General features: G+C 37.5%; 2 protein-coding genes across 3 annotated transcripts; one reads left to right on the plus strand and one right to left on the minus strand.

Moving 5' to 3' along the window:
* The first annotated feature begins 10 nt into the window (after positions 1–10).
* LOC117288988 (DNA-directed RNA polymerase II subunit RPB7) lies at positions 11–5,844 on the plus strand. The gene is made up of 8 exons (XM_033769870.1): positions 11–123; positions 958–1,067; positions 1,657–1,816; positions 2,479–2,529; positions 3,182–3,247; positions 3,654–3,725; positions 4,174–4,207; positions 4,460–5,844. Exons 1-8 carry the CDS (start codon positions 13–15, stop codon positions 4,471–4,473), a joined length of 618 nt encoding a protein of 205 aa, XP_033625761.1. The 5' UTR covers positions 11–12; the 3' UTR covers positions 4,474–5,844.
* On the minus strand, positions 5,445–20,730 carry LOC117288960 (prolyl endopeptidase-like). Of its 2 annotated transcripts, none has more exons than XM_033769848.1 (16): positions 20,689–20,730; positions 18,978–19,370; positions 18,439–18,470; positions 17,948–18,050; positions 14,218–14,296; positions 13,862–14,086; positions 13,229–13,355; positions 12,549–12,768; positions 11,827–12,033; positions 10,932–11,168; positions 10,238–10,413; positions 9,177–9,246; positions 8,227–8,373; positions 7,473–7,622; positions 6,577–6,768; positions 5,445–5,981 (listed from the first exon to the last, which is right to left on the minus strand). In XM_033769848.1, exons 2-16 carry the CDS (start codon positions 19,242–19,244, stop codon positions 5,904–5,906), a joined length of 2,310 nt encoding a protein of 769 aa, XP_033625739.1. In that variant the 5' UTR covers positions 19,245–19,370; positions 20,689–20,730; the 3' UTR covers positions 5,445–5,903. The 2 variants fall into 2 exon arrangements, with proteins under 2 accessions (XP_033625739.1, XP_033625731.1); XM_033769840.1 differs by having other exon boundaries at positions 20,582–20,719.
* Positions 20,731–22,556: the final 1,826 nt, after the last annotated feature.

The following is a 22,556-nucleotide window of genomic DNA, read 5'->3' on the forward strand; positions in this document are numbered from 1 at the left end:
AGTGACCTGCCTATGCGTTTAGACAATTGCTTGGAATGCGCGCATGTTAACTGTACAGTGGCGCTAGTTCCAAGTTTTTCTCTCAAGTTTCACCCCACACACAGGAACAAAATGTTTTATCATGTGAGTATTATACTTTGGAAGATTGATTATGATCAATTTGTTATTCGGTTTCCAGTTAGACCAGGGAAAATTCGATGAACCAGAGAAGATTTCAATGAGTTGTAAAAATAATAAGCAAACCAATGTGTAAGTCGCCTTTTTCCGACACTCGAAATTGTATGCTCAACACTTTTCTTTAGACTGCAATTTTTTCTCTGCTGAGTACTTTGATTTACTTGAATAGATATTTGCATTTCCTTTTAAAAATCCAATCCAAATATATTATTGTTGTTTATAATAGTGGTTGAATGTAATTTTATTTGTAAGTCTTTTATTTTAGAAGAAAGAAAACATGGTTTCACAAATGAAAAAGTTGTGGCTATACGGAAACTTTTCCTATTGTATGTATTGTTATTATTCATGGTTTGTTGTCATGGTTGTATTTGTAATGTTATTACTTTCCATTAAAAATTATATACCTGACCAGCTGACTGCCACCTTTCCACGTACCATTTGACGTCCCAGCCAGACTTGAAAAGTCTTTAAAAGTGATAATCGAATACAACACTCTTACTTAAAATTCTTATTTTTGTTTGTATTTTCATTTTTGTTTCTTCAATAATTTATCATATTTATCACTTTTTTGTTGTTTAATTATTGTTGTTTTTAAATATTTTGATTTGAGTGACAGATGAGTCGGGTGTGGGGGTGTTGGTCAGAATCAGCATTTATCACTATTCAGCATCTCAATTTCTTTAAACTTTCTTTTATAAAACATTGCATTAGCCTATTATTATTAAATGAACAATGTCTTATATTATAACTCAGCTTTATGTTTTTTATATTTCAATGCAGATATCCTTAGAGCATGAAATTCTTCTTCATCCCCAATACTTTGGGCCCAACTTGCTGAATACTGTCAAAAAGAAACTGTTCACAGAGGTTGAAGGAACATGTACTGGAAAGTAAGAGAGAACTACTACAGCAATATCGTAAAGGAGTTTGAAAATGTTGAACCCACCCGCCGGTCATTTCAAAATCACAAGATATATATACAACCATTGCAAGTTTATCATCAAGTCTTATGACACAAATCTCTAAATCCATACCATATTCTATTTCAGCTCAAACATCTTGTCAAACAGGGCAATTTTAAGGCAACTTGGAGGCAACCGATCCAGGCAACCAACTGCAGTGTATGCATGGAGGAAGGAACTAGACTTCCTCCATGGTGTTTAAAAAAAGGAAAACTTAGGCAGCTTAAAAGACATTCTTCTAGCTGTAACTTACTTACAATCCCCAAGGAAAAACTATTACATTATTTGGAAACTGAAATGTGAATGAATTTTGTTGTTTGGGGTTACATGGAAGTGGTTGCTGATAAATAGCCTTGGCGCCCAGCTGTCATTTGCACTTTCGCCATCATAAAGCCCGGAGCACCTCCGTGGTCTCATCCATAAATTGTGTTCCAATTTTCTTTTTATTCATACAGTTCATTAGGTCTTACCTTCAGGCATAGATCTAAACCTTCTGTTCTTTGATCCTTTTCCCCAGGTATGGCTTTGTAATTGCCGTGACGACAATCGATAACATCGGGGCTGGGTTAATACTTCCCAGTCGAGGGTTTGTCAGATATCCAATCAAGTACAAAGCCATTGTCTTCAGACCCTTCAAAGGGGAAGTTGTTGATGCAGTCGTCACACAAGTCAACAAGGTAATAACCAAAATCCTCCCAAATTTATCTGATTGCAGAGGATTGAGGACTTGTTTTGTGGTTCTTAACTTTGTATGTTCAACCAATGTTTTTGATATGTATTATTCACTTGTATCTAATTGCTGTGGTTTCAACCATTTGTACATATCTGCTTTGTCAATTTGTCAAATAATCTTTACATTTTTTAACTATTGTATATTATTCTTTTAATATTTTTATATGGAGTTTTTGAATTGAATTGAAGAGGCCCAAATAACAGTTGCGCTCACTGGGCCAGGCATACCAATCTTATCCCAAGACCAAACAGTTGGGTGTTGAGAGACCAACTTTTGATGAATTTCTGGTTAAATTTTCCTGTAAAATTTTATAAATTACAGTCAACCTCGTTATAAAGAGTACTGTCACTAAGAGGTTCTGTATATGAAACAAGTACATTCTAAAGTTCTCAAATCTCATTTCTTCTTTGTGTTTCTTTGTTTTGTTGTACTTTAAACAACATTGCTGTTTTAAAGAGGTAATTTGGCCAGTCCCACAACTTGTGTTAGAGTGGTTTAAATAAATTAGCTTAATTGCTAAAACCTACTTATGAACAATTTTTTAAAACTTAAATGAAAAAATAACGACATTATTTTTATTTTGTTATTTATTTGTTTTGCTTCCAGGTTGGTCTTTTCACTGAGATTGGGCCGCTATCATGTTTCATCTCAAAACATGTAAGTGTAGATCAGGATGCTTTTTCATGTCATCGAAGTTGCGAGATAATAATCAAGAAACTTCTAAATCTGAGGTCTCGAAATGAAATTCGTGGAAAATTACTTCTTTCTCGAAAACTACTCCACTTCCGAGGGAGCCGTTTCTTACAATGTTTTATACTACCAACCTCTCTACATTACTCATTACCAAGTAAAGTTTTATGCTAATAATAATTTTGAGTAATTACCAATAGTGTCCACTAGTGTAAGGCCGTCTCTAATTTAGAGGTTCTGATTCTGCAGAAAGTTCCCCGACAATAAACCAATCTTTCCATGCTCTGAGGAACAAATTTGAAAATTTCCATGGACACCTTTTCCCAAATAGGTTGAATGTAGTTCAAAATGACTCCCAGATTGTTGTACAATGAATCTGCCTGATTGCAAGATGCAAATGTTAGCAGATCTGTCATAGCAGCAGTCGCTTTTTTTCTGATTCGGCTCATAATATTAAGAGGGTTGCATGAGTGAGATTATACTCTAAACTTCCTTGAAAGCTGCTTAATTAGCCGTGAGTTATATTTACCATCGTAGTGGATATAATCAGTGTAAATTAAAAGCTTTGGTTGTTGGTTGACTAACAACCTTAACATGTGCTGTTTTTGCTGTTCTACAGTCCATTCCAGCAGACATGGAGTTTGATCCCAATTCCATTCCACCATGTTACAAGACAAAAGATGAGGTAAGTCATGTTTGAGATGTGTCAATTTAGAAAGTTAACCTGGGGTTATATCGGATAAGTTATCAAATATCCCACTCAACACTAGTTTCATAATAGTCATCAAACCTGTGGGCTTTCCTAAAAATTAATAACTAGTTTTTATATAGTTCCTTATTTACACGTTTATTTCCATGCAGGTTTTTAAATTTTGAGACCCATTTATGTAGCATCTTATAAGGGTTTTGCTGTAGTGCACTCGGCAGCCACTGCAAGACGCACTAGGGCAAACCCTTTCTTTATGGTTCAGCCATTATGTCCTGATGCCTAAAACATATTGATTTGGGATGTAGTTGCAGACATACACATTTTCAATAGTTGAAAAATGTCTGACACAGTTTGAACCTCTTCTCTTCATCTGTCTCTTCAGGATGTTGTTATACAGCAGGATGATGAAATCAGACTCAAGATAGTCGGAACGAGGGTAGATGCATCTGATATAGTAAGTACACCTTCAATAATGAGCTTGTGTATTTAAAATTCTCCAGTAATTTTTGTTTTTAAAGTTTTTAGCAACAGTTTTTATACAGCACTTTTCAAAGTACTGCTGATCAGTTTGCTACCAATCCAAGGCAGCCATCGACACCAGGGGTCGATTTCACACCCCAAAAAAACTAAGAATAATCTGAAGATGACTTGTCAGAACCATTCGTTTTGTGACATCACACTTTGCTTAACAATTGAAACTATTTTTGTATGTGCAAATTACACACCCAAGGGACTTATATCATTAAGTCTCACCCAAATAATATAGATCTTCAGGATTTTAAGAAGACAGAAAAACGGTCACTAAATGAAACGGCCAAACTAAATCAACATTTATCTTTGGTATGCATTTACTTCAAAAGGCATTCCATGTAATAAAATATAACTTGTTCCTTTCTTTCCAGTTTGCAATCGGCACCCTGATGGACGACTACCTAGGTGAGTTTATATGAACTTTGAATGCACTTGTATTTTATTTCAAATATAAGCTTTAGCAGAAGGAATTAAACTTGTTTTCACTCAAAGTAAAACTTGTAAATTTTGGGAGAACTCTAATTTTGTTTGATATGATGCTGAATTTTTTTTAGCTTGGTATGGTTCGAACCACAACCTTGTGATTCCAAGTGATCTTTCCACAGCCCTGGAAGCATTCCACAGTATTGATGGTTATTTATTTTTATTTTTTTGCAGGTCTCGTCAGCTAGCTCACCATCAATTCGTTATGGACAATTTTGTATGTGGGTGTGTATGGTATGATTCACACAATTACTGATGGCTACCAGCGATGATGTAAGATCTCTACATGTACATACAAAGAGGAGTACATACATCAAAGCTTTACCAGTGTGGTTGAAGAGACAGGTGATTATCATCGGAGGATAATCCTTTACCCTAATCCCCTGGATATTCTGGTTGGGAACCATTAAAAACTCATATCCTTCAGCAGAGAATGTAATGGACCTTCTGTGTGTGATGGATTTACCCTATTTACCCTAGGCAGGGTGTGTTTGGTTCAACTGGTTGGTAACGATTCCTTCAACCTTGGGGGCAAAAGAAATATAAGGATTTTGAGGGATTTGATGTAAGTTCTGTTCAGTGCCATTGCTAAACTGCCACGTCGTGGAATGTGCAGGATTTCCTCAATTGAGAGGGCTCAAAACATTTCCTTGGAGATCAAAGGATACATTGTCGATAGTTCAACTCTAACTTGAACATGAGATTTGAAAGAGTGTAGTTTCTAGAACAACCAACACCTATTCCTTGTTAATGGTACGTGTAGGTTTTAACTTCGCTAAGCAGTCGTAGTTTTAGAGTTCTTTTACTAACACTGCAAGATGATGAAGGTGTAATTCCTGTGACAAAATTGTCCAGATGTTTGAGTTTTCAGGGTTCAAGCTTTACACAAGACCAGGGCCAGTTATCTTATGACTGGACAAGTCTAGCAGTCTTGTGTTTTTTTAATATTATTACCTCACCTTGGGTGGATTTTACAAAGAGTTGAGACTAGTCTTATCTCCAGTTAGGACAAGTTTCTCAGCCTAACTTGGAACTAGTCTTGAATTTTTAATATCTCCTTGGACTGGTCCTCAGTTAGGACTCTAATTCTGATGAGTGTGAAAGTATTACCCATAAGTCAAATGAGATAAGTCTTCTACTTGTGTTCAACCAAGCACAATTTTGAAACTGTAGATATTTTATTATAATATTGATCTTGTAACAAATTTTGTGATAGGTAAAATGTTTGAGCCGTAATTAAAAAAAACAGTGTTTACTTGCTGAGAATACAGCCAAAACCTGACGCGGCATTTTCACAAGAACTTGGAATCCATTTACATTCAGTGAGGTGACAGCAGGTATCAACTGCATCTCTGGCTGCATGCAGCATTTGGAAACAAACACCATCCCTTAGAAATCTGAGAAACGATTCATGCCTGACTATTCAGTGACAACTTTCAAAATAATTTATGAAAAATAACCTAAACTTATGATAAAAACATTACTTTGAATTATGCACATACCCTTATTATGTAAAATGAAACGGCATAAATAAATACGTTTGAAACCTTTTTTCATGACTTCCTGTCTCTGACCTGGTGCTTTTGATTTCAAGGCTATGCTAGAGACACTTCATATGTTATTCTGACTGGACGTGATGCTGCGAGTCCATACTGAGGCCCAAAGCATTGTACAAAAATGCTGTCTGCACTGCCATCTGGAAGAAGAATGACCAAATGTTTTGATAAATGGATTTGAAATGGATCTTGTGCTCGTCCCAAAATCTTCACAAGTGAAGAGTAAGGGGTAACCCCCTGTGTTTCTGGTTCACATAGCAAGCACCCTTGTTTACAGTTTTCCTCGGGCTTGCAAGTTGAACTTGTGAGGTATCCCTGGTTTCATTACTAGAAATATGTAATGACAATAATTACTGTTTTTTTTTCTTGTGAAAAACATGGCATATAAAACCAGTGCAGAATATTGAGTTTTACTATGACATTATTTGATATTTCCAACCATGCTTTAAAGCCATTGGACACTTTCGGTAAACAGTATTGTCCAAGGCCCACACTTTGTGTATCACAACTAACAAACCTGTTCAAATTTAGGGTCAATCAGTCATCGGAGTTGATATGGTTTTAATGTTTTCTCAAAAAAATAAAGCATTTCGTGGAATACTATTTCAAGAGAAGTCTTTCACCATTACCTTCTGTGAACCCTGTAAGTTATTTGTAAATCTGTGAACTTTAAAAAAAATTCTGTTCTGAAAGAGTCCAATGGCTTTAAAGAAGCTAGACTAGCATGTAACTTACTTGCTCATGTAGACTGGTCTCGCCTCCTTGCCCAAAATGGCCGCCCTCTTCCTGTACCCATAAATACAATGCATAATTGGAATGTTTGGATGACTTCATCATGTGACGCAGCTTGGCTGTGTACTTCAATGGCACCCAGAAGGGAACCCTACTGTCGGCAAGGGATGCAATGACCAGCATAGACGGATACTCCTGAAAGTCAAAAACATTGTATGATCAAACTTTAAAGAGGTCAAAGTCAGCTTGTGATGCACTCATTTTTCAATACATATTGTAGATACAGAGGCCTAATGAAAGTGACAAAAAAAACTCTAACCTTGGGTTGAAATGGTGTTAAATATTTCATTTTCTACTAATGCAAAATGATATCAACAACAATTTGAGTCTGTGCATTACAGAGAGGAAGAGGTGTGCATCAGTCCAAAGGTCAAATCCAATACCTTCTTGATTGAATATCAATTCAGGTTTAAGCTAAACTAACCTGTACAGAAATGTACAGCCCCCATATATTAGAAATGTGGCATCATTGGATGTTTTGTTTTGACAAAATTCACACTTGAAGGGTTATCAAATAAAATGGCATTTTACACGATTTTAAGTTAGAGACTTGTAACTTTTTTTCCCCACTTCAATGAGGACTCAATCTACTGGAAGACAAGCGTGCACCACAAATTTTAGCCACTCGAGTGCATTCAGTACTATTATTAATTTACATGTAAATCACACCAGGAATTTTCCTTCAACCATTCGGTGCTAAAAAGTGAAAATCTCAAAGAAACCAGAGGAGTTTTTTAAAAAAATGCAAATTTTGGACAAGACTCGCATTTGTATTTGGGTAATGGCTTTAAGCGAATGTTAAACGAAACCTGAGTGAATGGAAAGCGAAAAATTACTACCTGTTGGGTGATATTGTGGTAAGAACAGTAAGACCTGATGTAGTTGAATGCTTCAGTATCATGGAGAGGGTTACCCCATTCCTCTGTCTCTTGTAGAGTTAGAGGGAGATCGGGATCCAACATGGTGGACAGAACGTCAACATAGGGAACCTAGAAATAGAAATACCAGCAATAGGGGCTTGAAAACAATGTTTTAATTACCTTGAATAAAAATCATCAAGACTATGGTACACCACAGTGGTGTAACCACTCACTAGGTGTAACCACTCACTAGTGAGGGGAATGGGTGTGGCAGGGCCGCACATCTAGAGCTGCTAAGCACAACGATTTGCTTAGCATGACATTTTTGCTTTGATAACAACAGGATTACCAACCAAATTTCCTTGTGATTTTCAGGATAAGCAAACAACAGCTGAATACCTGTAACATAGGAAGAAATTTCATGCTAATGGGCCCTGCTCTGATGGTAAATCCCTTTCTTCTGCTTTTCCCCTAGCCCTGACGTACCTTAACCTGGTGCAGGGAAATACACAAGTTTTGCATAGAGGGTAAATGCTTGATGTTTTTATTTGCTCTCCTTACAAACTCATAATACACTGAAAGTTTACCTGTTTTTTTTATAATTTAAAGAAACACATAAGAGAATAAATTGTATTGTCAAGCAGTGTTGATAAACTTTTGTTTTGATTGCTGAGTTACTGATGTAATTGCATGAAGTCCGTCCCGTTCAAAGTTTCAAACTCAATTGACCCACCTCTAATATTGCTGCCTGGAAGAGATTCGGGGATCGGTTGCAGACCGCTGCTGCTAGCAGACCACCAGCACTCATTCCATGAATCGCTGTCATTCTGGGCTGTGAATAACCTAACTCATGAAGGCGGGAAACACAGGCCTCCATGTCCTAGCAGAAATAAAGAAAACTAAGTAAGACTGGGGGTTTCTGGATATGCAATGGGCTTGCAGCAACAAGTATGAACATCTGCTTCATAGACCTGTATATGAAAACTTAAAGCCATTGGACACTTTCGGATTTTTTTTTTTTTTTTAAGTCACAGATTTACAAATAACTTACAGGGTTTACAGAAGGTAATGGTGAAAGACTTCTCTTGAAATATTATTCCATTAAATGCTTTACTTTTTAAGAAAACATTAAAACAATATCAATTCTCGATATCGAGAATTACGGATTTATTTTAAACACATGTCATGACACGGCGAAACATGAGGAAACAAGGGTGGGTTTTCCCGTTATTTTCTCGCAACTCCGATGACCAATTGAGCCTAAATTACCACAGCTTTGTTATTTTATATATAAGTTGTGATACACAAAGGGTGTGCCTTGGACAATACTGTTTAACAAAAGTGTCCAATGCCTTAAATACCACTTCGTCATTTTGTTATTTTTGTTTGGGGGGGGGGGGGAGGGATTAGCTGAATTGTAGTGTGGATGACAATGAGCATTTCAAGCAAAGAAATGAGGTTCAGAATCACTAAGTAAGTCGCATTGGAATTCATACCTTTTTTATTTGCCTCTAAAAGTGAAAGTATGGGTTGATGGATGAAGACCATCATATCAATATACATTGTTTTGTCACATTATCACAAGTTTACAAGAGTAACAGCAAGCTTTGGGAACAATTTTGACACAAAAAAAAGAAAGGAAATAAATAAAATGTTGTATTGAGATTGCAGCCTTATCTTTACCTCCAAGCTGTTGACTTTATGAAGTGCTCTTCCCATGCGGTGCCAATGTAATCCCAGGTCTGAGCCACCCCTTGGGGACGCACAGAAAGAAATTTATAAATAAGGGAATAAAAGGGTAGCGACGAGTTCTAACACAGTCGTTTAAAGCCATCAGGGTCAATTGCCATGTGATAAAGGTCCGAGCCGAAGGCTCGGGCCTTACGCGCACGGCAACGACCCTGCAAGGTTTAAAAGGACATTTTATTTTAAGAACGAGTTCATAAATGCCCTTTTGTTAAAAAACATTAACAAATACAATAACATACACTTTGACAGTTGAAAATTCAAGGTCTGAACTATTTTTTTCAAAAACTTTGTGAAGAGTCTGTTGCGCGTGGGTTGTGTATACGAGTGTGCACTTAGAAATAGATTATGCCCACGCTTAGAAGTAGATTACGCACTGTTACTTATAGCTATGAATTGCGTTCCGCGTGATAATCTTGCGCGCCTGACACGCGGAAGCCAGCCAGTTATAAACACTGGTCATTATCAACCGTTTAAACACCCCCACGTGGCGCTCTCCACCAATAGGAGTAGAGACACTGTCTGGGGTATTTATGAATGTGTTTTAAAGAGCAAAGGAAACGTCAATTTCAATGAAAATTTGAGCTCAATTGGTCGTCAAAGTTGTGAGATAATAATGAAAAAAAAAACACCCTTGTCACACCATAGAGCAAGAGTTGTGTGCATTTAGATGGTTGATTTTGAGACCTCAAATTCTAAATCTGAGGTCTCGAAATCAAATTCGTGGAAAATTACTTCTTTCTTGAAAACTATGTCACTTCAGAGGGAGCCGTTTCTCACAATGTTTTATACCATCAACCTCTCCCCATTACTCGTCACCAAGTAAGGTTTTATGCTGAAAACTATTTTGAGTAATTACCAACAGTGTCCACTGCCTTTAAAATGGTGCTAATAGCCATTATATTAGAGTTGTGTTTGATGCATAATCATGATGATCTACTTATGTATAAACTTATTACAAAACATTTAATTGTAACTTATGTCTATTGTGTTCTTACCTCACATGACAGTAGGCTACTACCCAGCCAAGCTCAATGAGTAATGCTGTATGAGAACTATAACTCATGTCTAGCGCTTCACCATAAGCACCATAACCGTGTATCAACATTGGGTTGGAACCATGTAGAGATACATCCGCCCTGTGGAACACTGTGATTGGCACCAAGGGTCCATCCTGTAGAGTCAATCACATCACAAATTAAGTCAAATAATGTCCTTCTAATAATAATAATTCAAATCTATAGCAAACCAATTTTTGTTTTAAAAGATGTGCAAGGCGCTTTACAAAATAACAAAACAGTCTTAAATTTAGCAACAGTAGTCATTTAAATGTTGCAGACAGAAAGTCTAGAAAAATGTTGAAAACAGACACACCCTAGAATGATAAAAATTTCCTATCCCCTTAAAACTACCATTCTTAATTCAGACAACAGACTGTATTGAATACACCCCTTTGCTGCTATGAAAGTCGCCATCTTGGTGGTCACTGTATGCGCGTCTAAACGCATACATCAAAGAAACACGCAGCATTCCTGGTTTGACTTCTACGGCACAAGCAAGCACACACACACACACACGCTCGCCATCTTGTAGGGCAAATAATATTTGAACGGTGACGTCATATTCAATATGGTCTATAGCCTAATTTAGAGCAAGGTTTTCAAGTCGAAAACAAATTCCTTCAAAACTCACCGTGCTCTTTGCCTCTAGCCTTGTACACAAGCATTCTTTGCTAATTGCAGACTTCTCATCTAAGTGTTCTATCTTCTCAAGACTTCTTGCATCTTTTTTCTCCGCGATGCTTCCATCATGAACATCTAGAAGAAAGTCTCTGGATGGAATCACAGGGGAAGTGAGGAAAAACTGGAAGGCAGTTGAACTGCTAGTTGCATTTGGTCCTGGGATGATCTTACAGAACTTTTCATTGACCTGTGGGTTTAACGTGAGCAAAGACAATTCATAAAGTTTTTTCATCAGCTAGGATAAACCAGTCTAGTGTCTTTGAAAGTTTAGTACCTTAACTTTGTGAGATATTACACCTGGCAATGGTAACGACCCAAGTTTACAAATTTCAAATTTGTATTCATTTGTTCTGCTTGCTCAGGTACTTTAAAAGTATTATTAAATTAGTACTCAATTTTGGGTGAACAAAGAAAAGTTTACTTGAGCTGGATTCTTACTTGCAACCTCCCGATTGACATTCTCTACAAAGTGAGCTACCTATGCACTGGCATGTTAATCCAAAGGTCGCCGTTTCAAATCCTGCTCTAGTATTCAATTTTGGGTGAAAAAAGATAGTTGACTAGAACTGGATTTAAACCTGTGACCTCCGGATTGACAGGCTCTACCAAGTGAGCTACACTTCAATCCTGCTCCTAGTCGTATTTCCTTTTTTCACCCAAACTTCATTCAGTCTGTTTCCTTCAAGGTTTACTACTTGATCTACTACTTGATAGACAAGTATGTGTAAGAAACCAACAAATTTTACTTGATGTACCAAATTAAATAGTTTTTAAAAATAATTATTTTATTAGAACAGTGAACAGGAACATAAGCATATATATTTTCAAGATTATCACTTACATACCTCAACAATATTTCTCAGTTCATGAGAGTCTAGATGTATTACAACCATTTTTGGTCTGATGCCATCCATGACACAGAGCACACAGTGACTGGAGAATACATCCATATCAAGTATACGACACCCTACCTCTGGTGTGAAGAGAGTGCCACAGTCAGACCATAAGGCATTTCTGATTGAACCTTTTACTGGCATTTTGCAGGTAATCAGCTGAGGCAGAATGAGAGCATACAACAAATCAGACAGACATTAATAAAAATGCGGTCATCTAGTAGATTGATTTATAGACAAAATTAAGAAAGATATAATATTAAAAAATTGTATGTGAAAGTTACAGCTGCAGACAGCGCCTACTTGTCGAGAACAGTGAACAAAATTGTATTCATGTTTCATTACCAGAAATACATAATAATTATAAGGCCTGTAATTTATGATTTTACATATAATAATAACAATAATAGTTCCAGGAACCTATTCTCAACTCCCTGATGAGGAAACAACATCAAGCAGCTCATGAAGAAAGAAGTGATAAAAGTATTGGCGAGAGGAAAGTTGTTACTCTCTAATGATCTTTTTGAAAACCAAGGATTTGTCTCCAGCTTTGGCTCCAATCGCTGGTACCAAAAGCACACACAGGGGAGCCAGAGCCAGAGCCAGAGCCGTAGCCATGACTTTGAAAAGAGTATGGCCCTTTACAGAGAAAATAAATAGTGAAGTTAACTTACTCTGTACTCCTTATCTTTATTTGCATTAGTCAAAATGTACAATGTACCACGACTATGTTCCACAAAATACTGCACCCCACTCTGCCGTTGGCATACTGGCATAAGGGAAGCACCAACTTGGTTTTGACTGTCAATTAAATATACTTCAGATGTGGTAGATGAGTTGACGTTGATGGTAATGTAACATCTGTCTTTGGTGTGTGATAAGTCTATGAAGAACCTGAAAGATAAGAATAAACCGTGAATCTTTAAAAAATATGTTCACTTCAGACAGGTTTGGAATTACACAGAAACCAGAGTACCTGTTGCCATAGTCATGGACTTGGTGCCCTTTTCAAATCTTTTCACAGACTTCTAGTAAAACAAACAATGGCAATGTGCTGAATGTTTGTCAAGGGAAATTTGCTATAAAACAAAAGAAGATAGTAAAACTATTGATGGCCCAAATGATAGCAAAGAACCCAAAATTCAATCTATCCAAAATTCAGTTTCAATAAAAAAGGAGGCCCAACCCCTACCTCTCCCAGTGCCACCAGTCAAAAAAAATGATGTACTTTCTGTGTCCCATCAGTTATGTATGGCCACATTTGTTGATGCATTATTGATGCATGATAAAGTCTGCTGTACAAACTTTGGATGTTAAATTTAGTATTGAGGATACCTGAGTGATTGCGGCTTACTTGTCATCAGGTTCTTCAAGAACAGGCTGATCATCTGAAACGTCTTGACCGATGAGATGACGCCATACACTAGCCGCTCTCAAAGATTTCATCTTAGTGTAGTAAAGAACCCCATCATGCGCAAACTCTGTTTTAAATATGGCACGTTCATGATTACATTTTTATGTTTGACTTTTCATTTTCTTATTAATTAATTTTTTGGCTGTGATGCCAAGGACTCTCAGAGCAGTGAACTTAATCAAGGTACTAGCCAAGAACCCACGGGAGAGAAGACACATTTAAGGAAGTTTCAGTCTTAGATCCGGGAGGAAAACCACAGTGAATTATTCCAGAAAAGAGCCCACGCAGTCAGGAAGGGACTGAACACCCAATCCACATAGTGCCCACGGTGGTTTCCTAACAACACAACAGCTGATAAACCTTGTCATCACAAATCTCAAACTCTATTCCTGTTCCTTGCAATCGACTCTTCATAAACCTATTGAAAATTATAAAAATTAATTTGCTCAAAAGATGAAGGACAAAAAACCTGTGACAAGCTCCAATTCAAGCTACCTTTTTAGCTCTGTCCACTATTGGTAGGATGATTACTACTGCCATATTTTACATATCAAACATCTGTTAGATTCTCACCGATACTAAAGACGTCCTGGATCCTCTCAATATACTTTGAAGCACCTTTCCCAATCTGAAGGATATGAGCATCATACGTATCCATGGATGACGTTTCTACAATGAATGCCATATGCTGCTGATTAGAGGAAATCTTTACTGACGTAATGACCACTGGGTGACCGTATAACTCTGTGAACATTGCTGTGTCTAGTAAAAGTTCTGCAGAGGTTTTGTCTGTTTTTCCTGCAAGAAGTTGGTCAACAAAATTTTGAGAATTAGTTTTGTACAGGTTCATATAGCATATATAATGCCGCTTAGCGAATTTCTTAGCTGAGCCAGGGTCCACTTAGGTGAAAAGCAGGAACAATACTCACTCTCATCTTGTTGACTGTTTCTATAATAACCCCAAGATTCATCAAGTGATTCCCTGAAGTAAATACTCCCATCCATCACCTACATACAAAACAAAAAATATCTCTTGCATCAAGGTAAACTGGAGCACCCTTCCTTGCTCTACGACTGAAGGAAACCAGTATATGCCCGCAGGGTTCTTCCCAAGTGGAAAAAATTGTGGTCATTCTTGAATTTAAACAAGGTTTGAACACATTGAAACTTGAAACACTGTTCATCAAATGCAGACCTTTTTATTTTCCCCGTGAATTTGGTTCTATTCTTCTACATGTATGTGCTACATATGTGCCTCCGGATGCTAATGCTAAATCCGCTATTGATCAACTTTCTCGTATTATTACGCATCATGAAAACAAGAACCCTGGATCGATCAGCATTGTCCTCGGTGACTTTAACCACACCAATCTGAAGAAGGGCCTGCCCAAGTTCTACCAACATGTTAGTTGTGCCACTCGCCTTGACAATACTATTGACCACTGTTATACTACAATAAAGGGTGCTTATCGATCTCTAAAGCGTGCTCCACTGGGCAACTCTGATCACAATATGGTGCATTTAATTCCCACATACCCTCAGCAACTGAAACGCGAGAAGCCCACAGTAAACACTGTCTCGCAATGGACGGATGCGGCCACAGAGCGACTTCAAGGGTGTTTTGCATGCACCGACTGGGATATGTTTATTGAATATTCAGCTGATCTTGATGAGTGCACTGACGTAACGATGGAGTACATCAAATTTTGCGAAGAGTTATGCATTCCCAAGAAAACGATGAAGAGGTTCCCTAATGACAAACCCTGGTTTGACCGGTCCGTTCGTACCGAACTTCTTGCTAAGGAGCAAGCATTTAGATCCGGCGATGCTCCAGCCATCAAAAAAGTAAAATACGCCGTTCAAAAGGCAATCCGGAATGCAAAACTAAGGTTTTGCAATAAACTCTGCGACTAATTCAAGGGAACTGTGGAAAGGTTTCCATAAAATTACAGGCTACAAACCAAAGCCAAAACAAGCACCCCAGGACGACACAACACTTCCGGATCAACTGAATGACTTTTTTACACGCTTTGAGCGTCCAAAAGATCGTTTACCGGATATGAGTGAAACGCTACCTCCCCCATTTGAAATAACACTCACAGACACTCGTCGTGTCCTACGTCAGCTAAAACTCAACAAGGCACCTGGACCAGACGGCATCACCCCACGACTTCTCAGATCTCGTAATGACTTTTTCTGCAATATTTTGTGTAAATTATTCAATTGGTCTTTGAAAACTTGCCATGTTCCAAATGTTTTTTAAAAATCAACCATCATTCCTGTGCCAAAACGTTCACCAGTTACTTGCCTTAATGACTACCGCCCTGTAGCTCTAACTTCAATTGTTATGAAATGCCTTGAAACTTTAATTAGCAACTTCATCCAATCTCAGCTGCCGCCTAAATTAGACCCTTTCCAGTTTGCGTACAAGGCTAACAGGTCAGTTGACGATGCAGTATCATGGTCTTTATTCAGAGCATCTCAGTTCCTCGATAAGAACGTCCCAAACTATTGCAGGATTTTATTTGTGGATTATAGTTCGGCGTTTAACACCATATCTCCTTTTAAATTGTATGATAAACTAATAACTTTGAATTTTAACCATTCTTTGTGTCGTTGGATTTTAGATTTTTTATTGGATCGCTCACAGAAGGTTAGAACTGGTCAATGTTTCTCTAAGTCACTTGTCCTAAGTACAGGAGCGCCACAAGGATGTATTTTATCTCCAATGCTGTACTCATTGTTTACGCATGATTGTGAAGTAAACTCTGTTAATAATTTTATGGTGAAATATGCTGACGACACTACATTAGGTTGACTTATTTTTAAGGACGATTCCATGTATCGTGATGAAGTTAATCATTTAGTTCAATGGTGTCACGACAATAACTTAGAATTAAATGTTCATAAGACTAAGGAAATTATTGTAGACTTCAGAAGAAATCCAGACAAAGTTGAGCCGCTAAATATTAATGGATCCGAAGTGGAAACTGTCGACTCTTTTAAATTTCTAGGAGTGCACATATCAAACGATCTTAAGTGGGTGACTCATGTTGATTCCATTGTTAGGAAGGCCCAGCAACGGTTGTTCTTTCTTAGAAGATTGAGGAGTTTTGGTGTCAGACAAGATTTGCTGGTAAAGTTTTATCGGGCAGTTGTTGAGAGTATTTTGACACTCTCGATCACTGTCTGGTATGGCAACACCACGGCAGATGACCGAAAACGCCTCAATCGTGTAGTCGGTACTGCTAGCTTTATCATTGGTCGTGAGCTTCCTGCTTTGGATAAACTTTATGCTGCACGGGTTCTGAAGAAATCTAGATCTATTATTTCAGATGAATTTCACCCTGCGAATAGTTTGTTTGAATTAATGAGATCAGGTAAGCGATATAGAGCGATCAGAGCTGACTCCAACCGTACTCGCAATAGTTTTTATCCCAGTGCAATAAGGTTACTTAATGATTAATTCTTTTTAATTTGTTTTGGGGGTTTGCAATTTTGTTACTGTTATTGTCTCTCTGCATATTGTGCGCATACTGTTTATTTGTTCGTTATTGTATGCCTATGTGGTTTTAGGGTTTTCTGTATTTTTTTTGTAATTTTTGTAATTGTTAATATTTTTAGACTCGCAAGCCGAAGTGAATTTCACTGTATATGTATTTATATGTGTGACAATAAACAATTGAATTGAATTGAATTGAATTGAGAATAAAACCAAAGACAATTTAAAAAAAAAACATTGAATTGAAACAAGGACTTCAAAAATGTTTTCTTCTTGGTGTTTAACTTGTTTTAAAGCCCTACTGAGCCATCTGGAGCATTCTAAATGGTTAGTTACAATAGTGGCTTCTTATATGGCGGGCATATCTGTCACTCAGTGACGCTGAAGGCGCCTTTAACATACAATTCAATTTCAATTCAATATTGGTTTATTTTCATATAAAAATACAAGACCAAATAAAAAGTCATAGACTAATGGCATTTGGTTAACAATAAAATTACATCAAAAATATATGTACAAGTTTACATGATAAGACAAAAATTATTATTAACAATATTACTATAGTAAATATTACTAAATACATACAGTGTTTTCCTGCAAGGTATGTGAGACTACGTTTGAATTATGAGAGTTACTCCTGAGTCCTTTTACAAAGCACCATGTAATGGTTTACAAGATGCTGTGGCAGCGTAGAAAAGTTGGAGCACTTGTTTATAATAACAAGGACTCCCAAGGATTTCCTAGAAATCCCTGAAAGGAGTTATAAGATACACGGTACACTGGAATAAACTGCATTATTCAACCATACTGATGAAGTGGCCGCAGCAGAGTAAAACGAGTATCAACCGTCCCATAAACAAATCCGATAATCCATTTTAAAAGTGCCGTATTTTTGACCGCGTGAGGGTGCTCTCAATAGTATTTTTATCAGTTTCGAGGGTATACACGAATCGTGTTGGACAGTTTTAATAGGCGTTCTGACACTTTTGTTGTGCTGTAGTTTTAAGTTGCTTTGAATGAGTTGTTTGTTGTTGTAGTGTGTTCCAGTCTTGAATAACTGTTCTGGGTATGAATGAATACAGCTGCCTTTTTAACAGTGAAACCAAACAATGTGACCTCTCCTCCCAGTCAAAGTTGACAAAATAAAAGTCACTTACAGTTGGCATCTCTGTTCTTGTATTTTCCAGATCTATCTTTTCTAACCATCTCATAACTCGCTCCCGAATGGGCTGGGTTTCTTTAAGCATATTTTCCATCTGCCTGAAAAAAAGATACAACCGTAAAGAAAACTACACAAGAAATTACCTAAAACATAAGGGAAGTTGACTGGAAAAATCTATGATACATTTTGGATTTTTACAAAGAATTTTTTTTAGAGCAGGACTTGAACTTGGGGTCTCCTGATTAATGTACTGTAGCTCTAATAACTGAGAGCTGGGAGCTACCATGCTGTCGATATCTTTGCTCAAGGGGGCCAGACCACGCCATACAGTAGTTACAGGATGAATGGCTTCTAATCAATTTTTCTTTGTTAACTACACAAAAATACAGAAATATTAGAGTATTTTCCATGTTTCATTAACCCCAGTGAATCATCAGTCATACAAAAGAACAACTCATAATAAAAACAATGTAATGTAAAACTCACTTTTTTTCTTGTTGAATGTATTTCCTCAGGTCCTTCAAATAAAATATAAAAAACCGAAACTTTTAAATTTTATGAACTGTACATTCGATTGCGCTAAATTGCTGCTCTGTAGCTAAACCAAAGGGATTCTTAAATGGGATTCAAATCTACCTTCATATTCTAAATTAGAAATGTCCACTAAACTTACAGGCCTGGATTTTCAAATCATTTTTTATTTTCATAGGGCATGTTTCCATTGCAAAACTTGTAAAGCCATCATGCCTTTGGGAAACTTTTGTAGGGGCACAAAGGGTAAGACGGAGGATATTGCAGCTGTGGCATCTGTATAATTCCAGCCCTAAACTTTCACCATTTTTCAAAAACAAATCTGAATTCTACACGTTGAAGTGTGTTACATCAGGCCTACATCTCCATCTTTGAGAGGGCAAGGCCATTTTCTATGAGGAAATTTTGGAGTGGGTTCCAAGTTCCAAGGCCAAGACTCAGGGAAACAGAGGCCAGGCCGTGGGTCGAGTGTAATGTTGCCCAGTGATGTTTACCTTTTTGATGGCCACTCCCTTCATCCAGGAGTAGTGATCCACTAGTCTATGTCCATGATAAACTGCCACTGCTGCCCGCCTCCTTGCTGTTGGCCAGCCAACATTTTGGGATCCAACACGGCTCTCATTACAAAAACATCTCTGTTGTTCATAGTTTTGGTTCATCAGTAAGTGTGATCTCAGTATGCTGTGAATGGACCCACATCCTTCACTGATACTCTGAAGATGGTGTCTATGCAACTGGTAGCACAGTTTTATTGCCTTCATTGCAACGCTTTAAAAATTCGGTGGGTTTCCCTTGTATTAATAGAGTACGTCATAAATTTCTGTTGCATAATCTACAGCCTAGATTCCTCAAAGGCTACACTCATCAGAGAAGTCATCATGCGCATTCTGAAATGGAATAACAGACAAATAATTAAAGGAGTTGTATCATCATGATCGTACTATCGTCATAGTCAGCGTCACACATAAAATCTTGAAAGGGTTTACTCATTATAATCTAGCCCTGGTAGGACGTCAGTGCCAACCTAGGCTAATTATTATTATCGTGCTCATGTGCAGTAACTGGGTGAGAGTTCATGTCTGTTTAGTACTTACTTCTAGAAACGATTGCTGCGTTTGATTAGCTTTCTGGGTCGACCCCAATCTGCCCCCGGTACGTTTGAATAGCTTTGACATCATTCCAAGGGCTCACCCGGGTCAGCCCCAAGTGCCCTGCTTGTGGAACGGGTCACTTTGGGCTGGCCCGAGGTGCGTGACGTTACCATGAGAGGGCAGGTGATCATTAGATTTAGCTCTTGTCAGGGGCTCACCCGAATGAGCATTGCGGGGTCGACACAGGGAAGCTAATCGAACGCTTATATAAGAAAAATAAAGGCTCCCCTGGCCTTAGGCTTAAAGTAGTTTATAGAAGTAATTAGAACTCAAATCAGCAATTTGTTGAAAAAATAAAAATCTTTGACCCTACCTAAAGTCCCTCGGTCTAACTAAACCTAAGGACTTCCACTATTTTTATAAATTATTATAATTAAGATATTAACTTTTGTCACAGATGGTTTTGCATAGCGGACTCTACTATATTATGACTATGATCATGAAGAAGATCTAGACTCAGAAACTGGGGCTCTGTACTGTAGTAATTTAACAAATAAATTGACATTTGACATTTGCATCTTCGTCAGAATTGTAAGCCTAGACCCGGTAAACTGGGGCGCTGTACTCCTTTTCTTTCGAAATTTCGAAAAAAGGAGTAGCCTACAGCACCCCAGTGACTTTGTATGAGCATCAGCATGGAGGAAGAAGTTAATACTAGCTGACCGATAATGACAAATGGTATGGGATAGTTAGGAGTACAGCGCCGCAGTTACTGGGTCTACACTAAGCCCCAGTTGAAGATCCATACCCTCTTCTGTTTTACAATCAGCAGTGATCAACTTGCAACATGCAACAACCATCACATGCCACGGTCACGTCATGCCACACACTGCAAACACCCGACTCGCCACTGCACTACCTACACGTCTGCAAGAGCAGTACACAAAATACCAAGTTACAACTTTTGGCTTCTAAATTAACTCAGAATTTCCTCAACAAAAACTTACACCGTAGAAGTAACAGACCTTTTGTTCAACACTGACGCCACAGAAATCATGCAAGTTCAAACAAATAAAAAATACTTTGATAAGGTTTTTAAAAGAAGACAAATTACCCGCCTCACGTCTTTCTGCACTCTGTTTACATTCAACTTGTTTCACTTCGTTAGTTGTTCAACAGACCACCACAAGAGGGTGGGCTTTATACAAACTAGAAAAAACACGTGCTTGAGATCCAAAGTTTTTACTGACCAATAAACTTTCCCTTTGTCTTAAATGTGATCGGTACCACTGTTCCGATGGTCCTTATATTATTGGTCCATTGAGTCATGAGAGCAAGCAATAAAATTGCGCCCGTGTTGCTGGTTGGGTTGTGACCACAGACAACATAAAGACCACAGACATAAAGGTTCCAGACATTAAGGTGGCCGGTTGTGACCGAGACCTTTTCTTTAACGTGCGGCCGCACTCTTACTTTCCTTCCTCAATGCAGTTGCAAGGCCTAGTACACCTTTACTTATGTCTAAATGCTAGATCCAAGCACTTCACCTAAGCACAAATATTTTGGAATGTAATAGTTGGGAATGTGTCTTTAAAGTATTTTTGTAAAAGAAAACTTTATGCACCAGATATTTTAATTGGGGTGGGTGGCAGTCATTGGGGGCGGTCACAAAGTGTGTCTCATGGGGCAACCACATCCACATTACCAAAGCTGACTTTGAAAAAAGCGGGTTTATTTTTAAGTTTTTGTTAAAACAAATGAAAATAATAATAGAGACCTTCATGTAGACCTTCACTAACTAGTAACAGGAACTAACTAGTAACAGGAACTAACTAGTAATAGGAATGTATGTTACACTCAGACAAAAAGAAACATACAATCCAAATACATTTACAACTCTCTGTCGTTTCTTGTTTATTATAATTTGTGTTAATGATAATAATATAAAATACATCTGCTGCACAACAAAATAATAATACAGTCACCAGCCAATCATTATTAAAGACAAACTGTTACATTTATCACTGATTACAAACAGTGATAAGGAGACTCTCTGCAAAACAATCTGTAGGAGGTTGACAAATATAATAGGCATATTTATTGCAGGATTAAACTAATACAATAATGTCACTTAGACAACCAAGAAATTATCAGGAAAAGTACAATATTGATATTTGGAAGCGCATATGAAATTCTGTTCAAAAAGTAATACTTATGCAATATGCATGACGTTTTTTTGCTTACAGCAAACAATATTGCAATCAGTAAACAAAGAAACCAGAAGATGAAATGAACAGCTGGAATTATTTGTGTTCTGCTCCAGCATCATGAGATGCATAGACATTGAAACCATTATGTTTATATAAAATTTTTAACAACGTGACCTTGTACATTCCTTGGCCTATCTGGCAGGCAAGATACTACACTAAATCTTGTGGGAAATGTTACACTTTGTGTCATAATTTCCACTTAAAGGAACACGTTGCCTTGGTTCGGTCGAGTTTCGTCTTTGAAAAGGGTTTTGTGACAGTTTGTTATAAAATCCATATGGTTAGAAAGATGATGTAAAAGTAGAATACAATGATCTACACAAATATGCCTCGAAATTGCGTGGTTTTCTGTTTAACTCGTCCAATAACATGGTCGGCAATTTATGGGAGTCAAAAATTTGACTCCCATAAATGGCCGACTGTGATAGTTCGCGACGTAAAAAGAAAACCGTGCAATTTTGAGAGATACTTGTGTGGATCATTAAATTCTACTTTTAAAACATCTTTCTAACCATATGCATTTCATAAAAAACGGTTTCAAACGCTTTTTATAGACCAACTCGTCTGATCCAAGGCAACGTGTTCCTTTAAATTCAAGATTTATAAAACAAACAGCAGAACAAGCATTGAGATATATAGTCCTTTCATCATATCAAAAGTTGATACCAATCAGACAGCGCAATCTCAATAAAATGTAAGATTCTATGTGTTC

The sequence above is a fragment of the Asterias rubens genome, chromosome 1 (genome assembly GCF_902459465.1).
Source record: "Asterias rubens chromosome 1, eAstRub1.3, whole genome shotgun sequence".
Taxonomy (NCBI): Eukaryota; Metazoa; Echinodermata; class Asteroidea; order Forcipulatida; family Asteriidae; genus Asterias; species Asterias rubens.

Excerpts from the sequence above, each read along its gene's own strand:
- LOC117288960 (XM_033769848.1), bottom strand. The coding sequence starts at position 19,244 with ATGAAGGCAATAAAACTGTGCTACCAGTTGCATAGACACCATCTTCAG. Across the intron at positions 18,051-18,438 it reads TACATTCAACAAGAAAAAAA|GCAGATGGAAAATATGCTTA; the intron begins GTGAGTTTTACA and ends TCTTTTTTTCAG. Across the intron at positions 12,769-13,228 it reads CTTGAAGAACCTGATGACAA|GTTCTTCATAGACTTATCAC; the intron begins GTAAGCCGCAAT and ends CTTATCTTTCAG.
- LOC117288988 (XM_033769870.1), top strand. The coding sequence starts at position 13 with ATGCGTTTAGACAATTGCTTGGAATGCGCGCATGTTAACTGTACAGTG. Across the intron at positions 124-957 it reads GGAACAAAATGTTTTATCAT|ATATCCTTAGAGCATGAAAT; the intron begins GTGAGTATTATA and ends ATTTCAATGCAG. Across the intron at positions 1,817-2,478 it reads TCGTCACACAAGTCAACAAG|GTTGGTCTTTTCACTGAGAT; the intron begins GTAATAACCAAA and ends TTTTGCTTCCAG.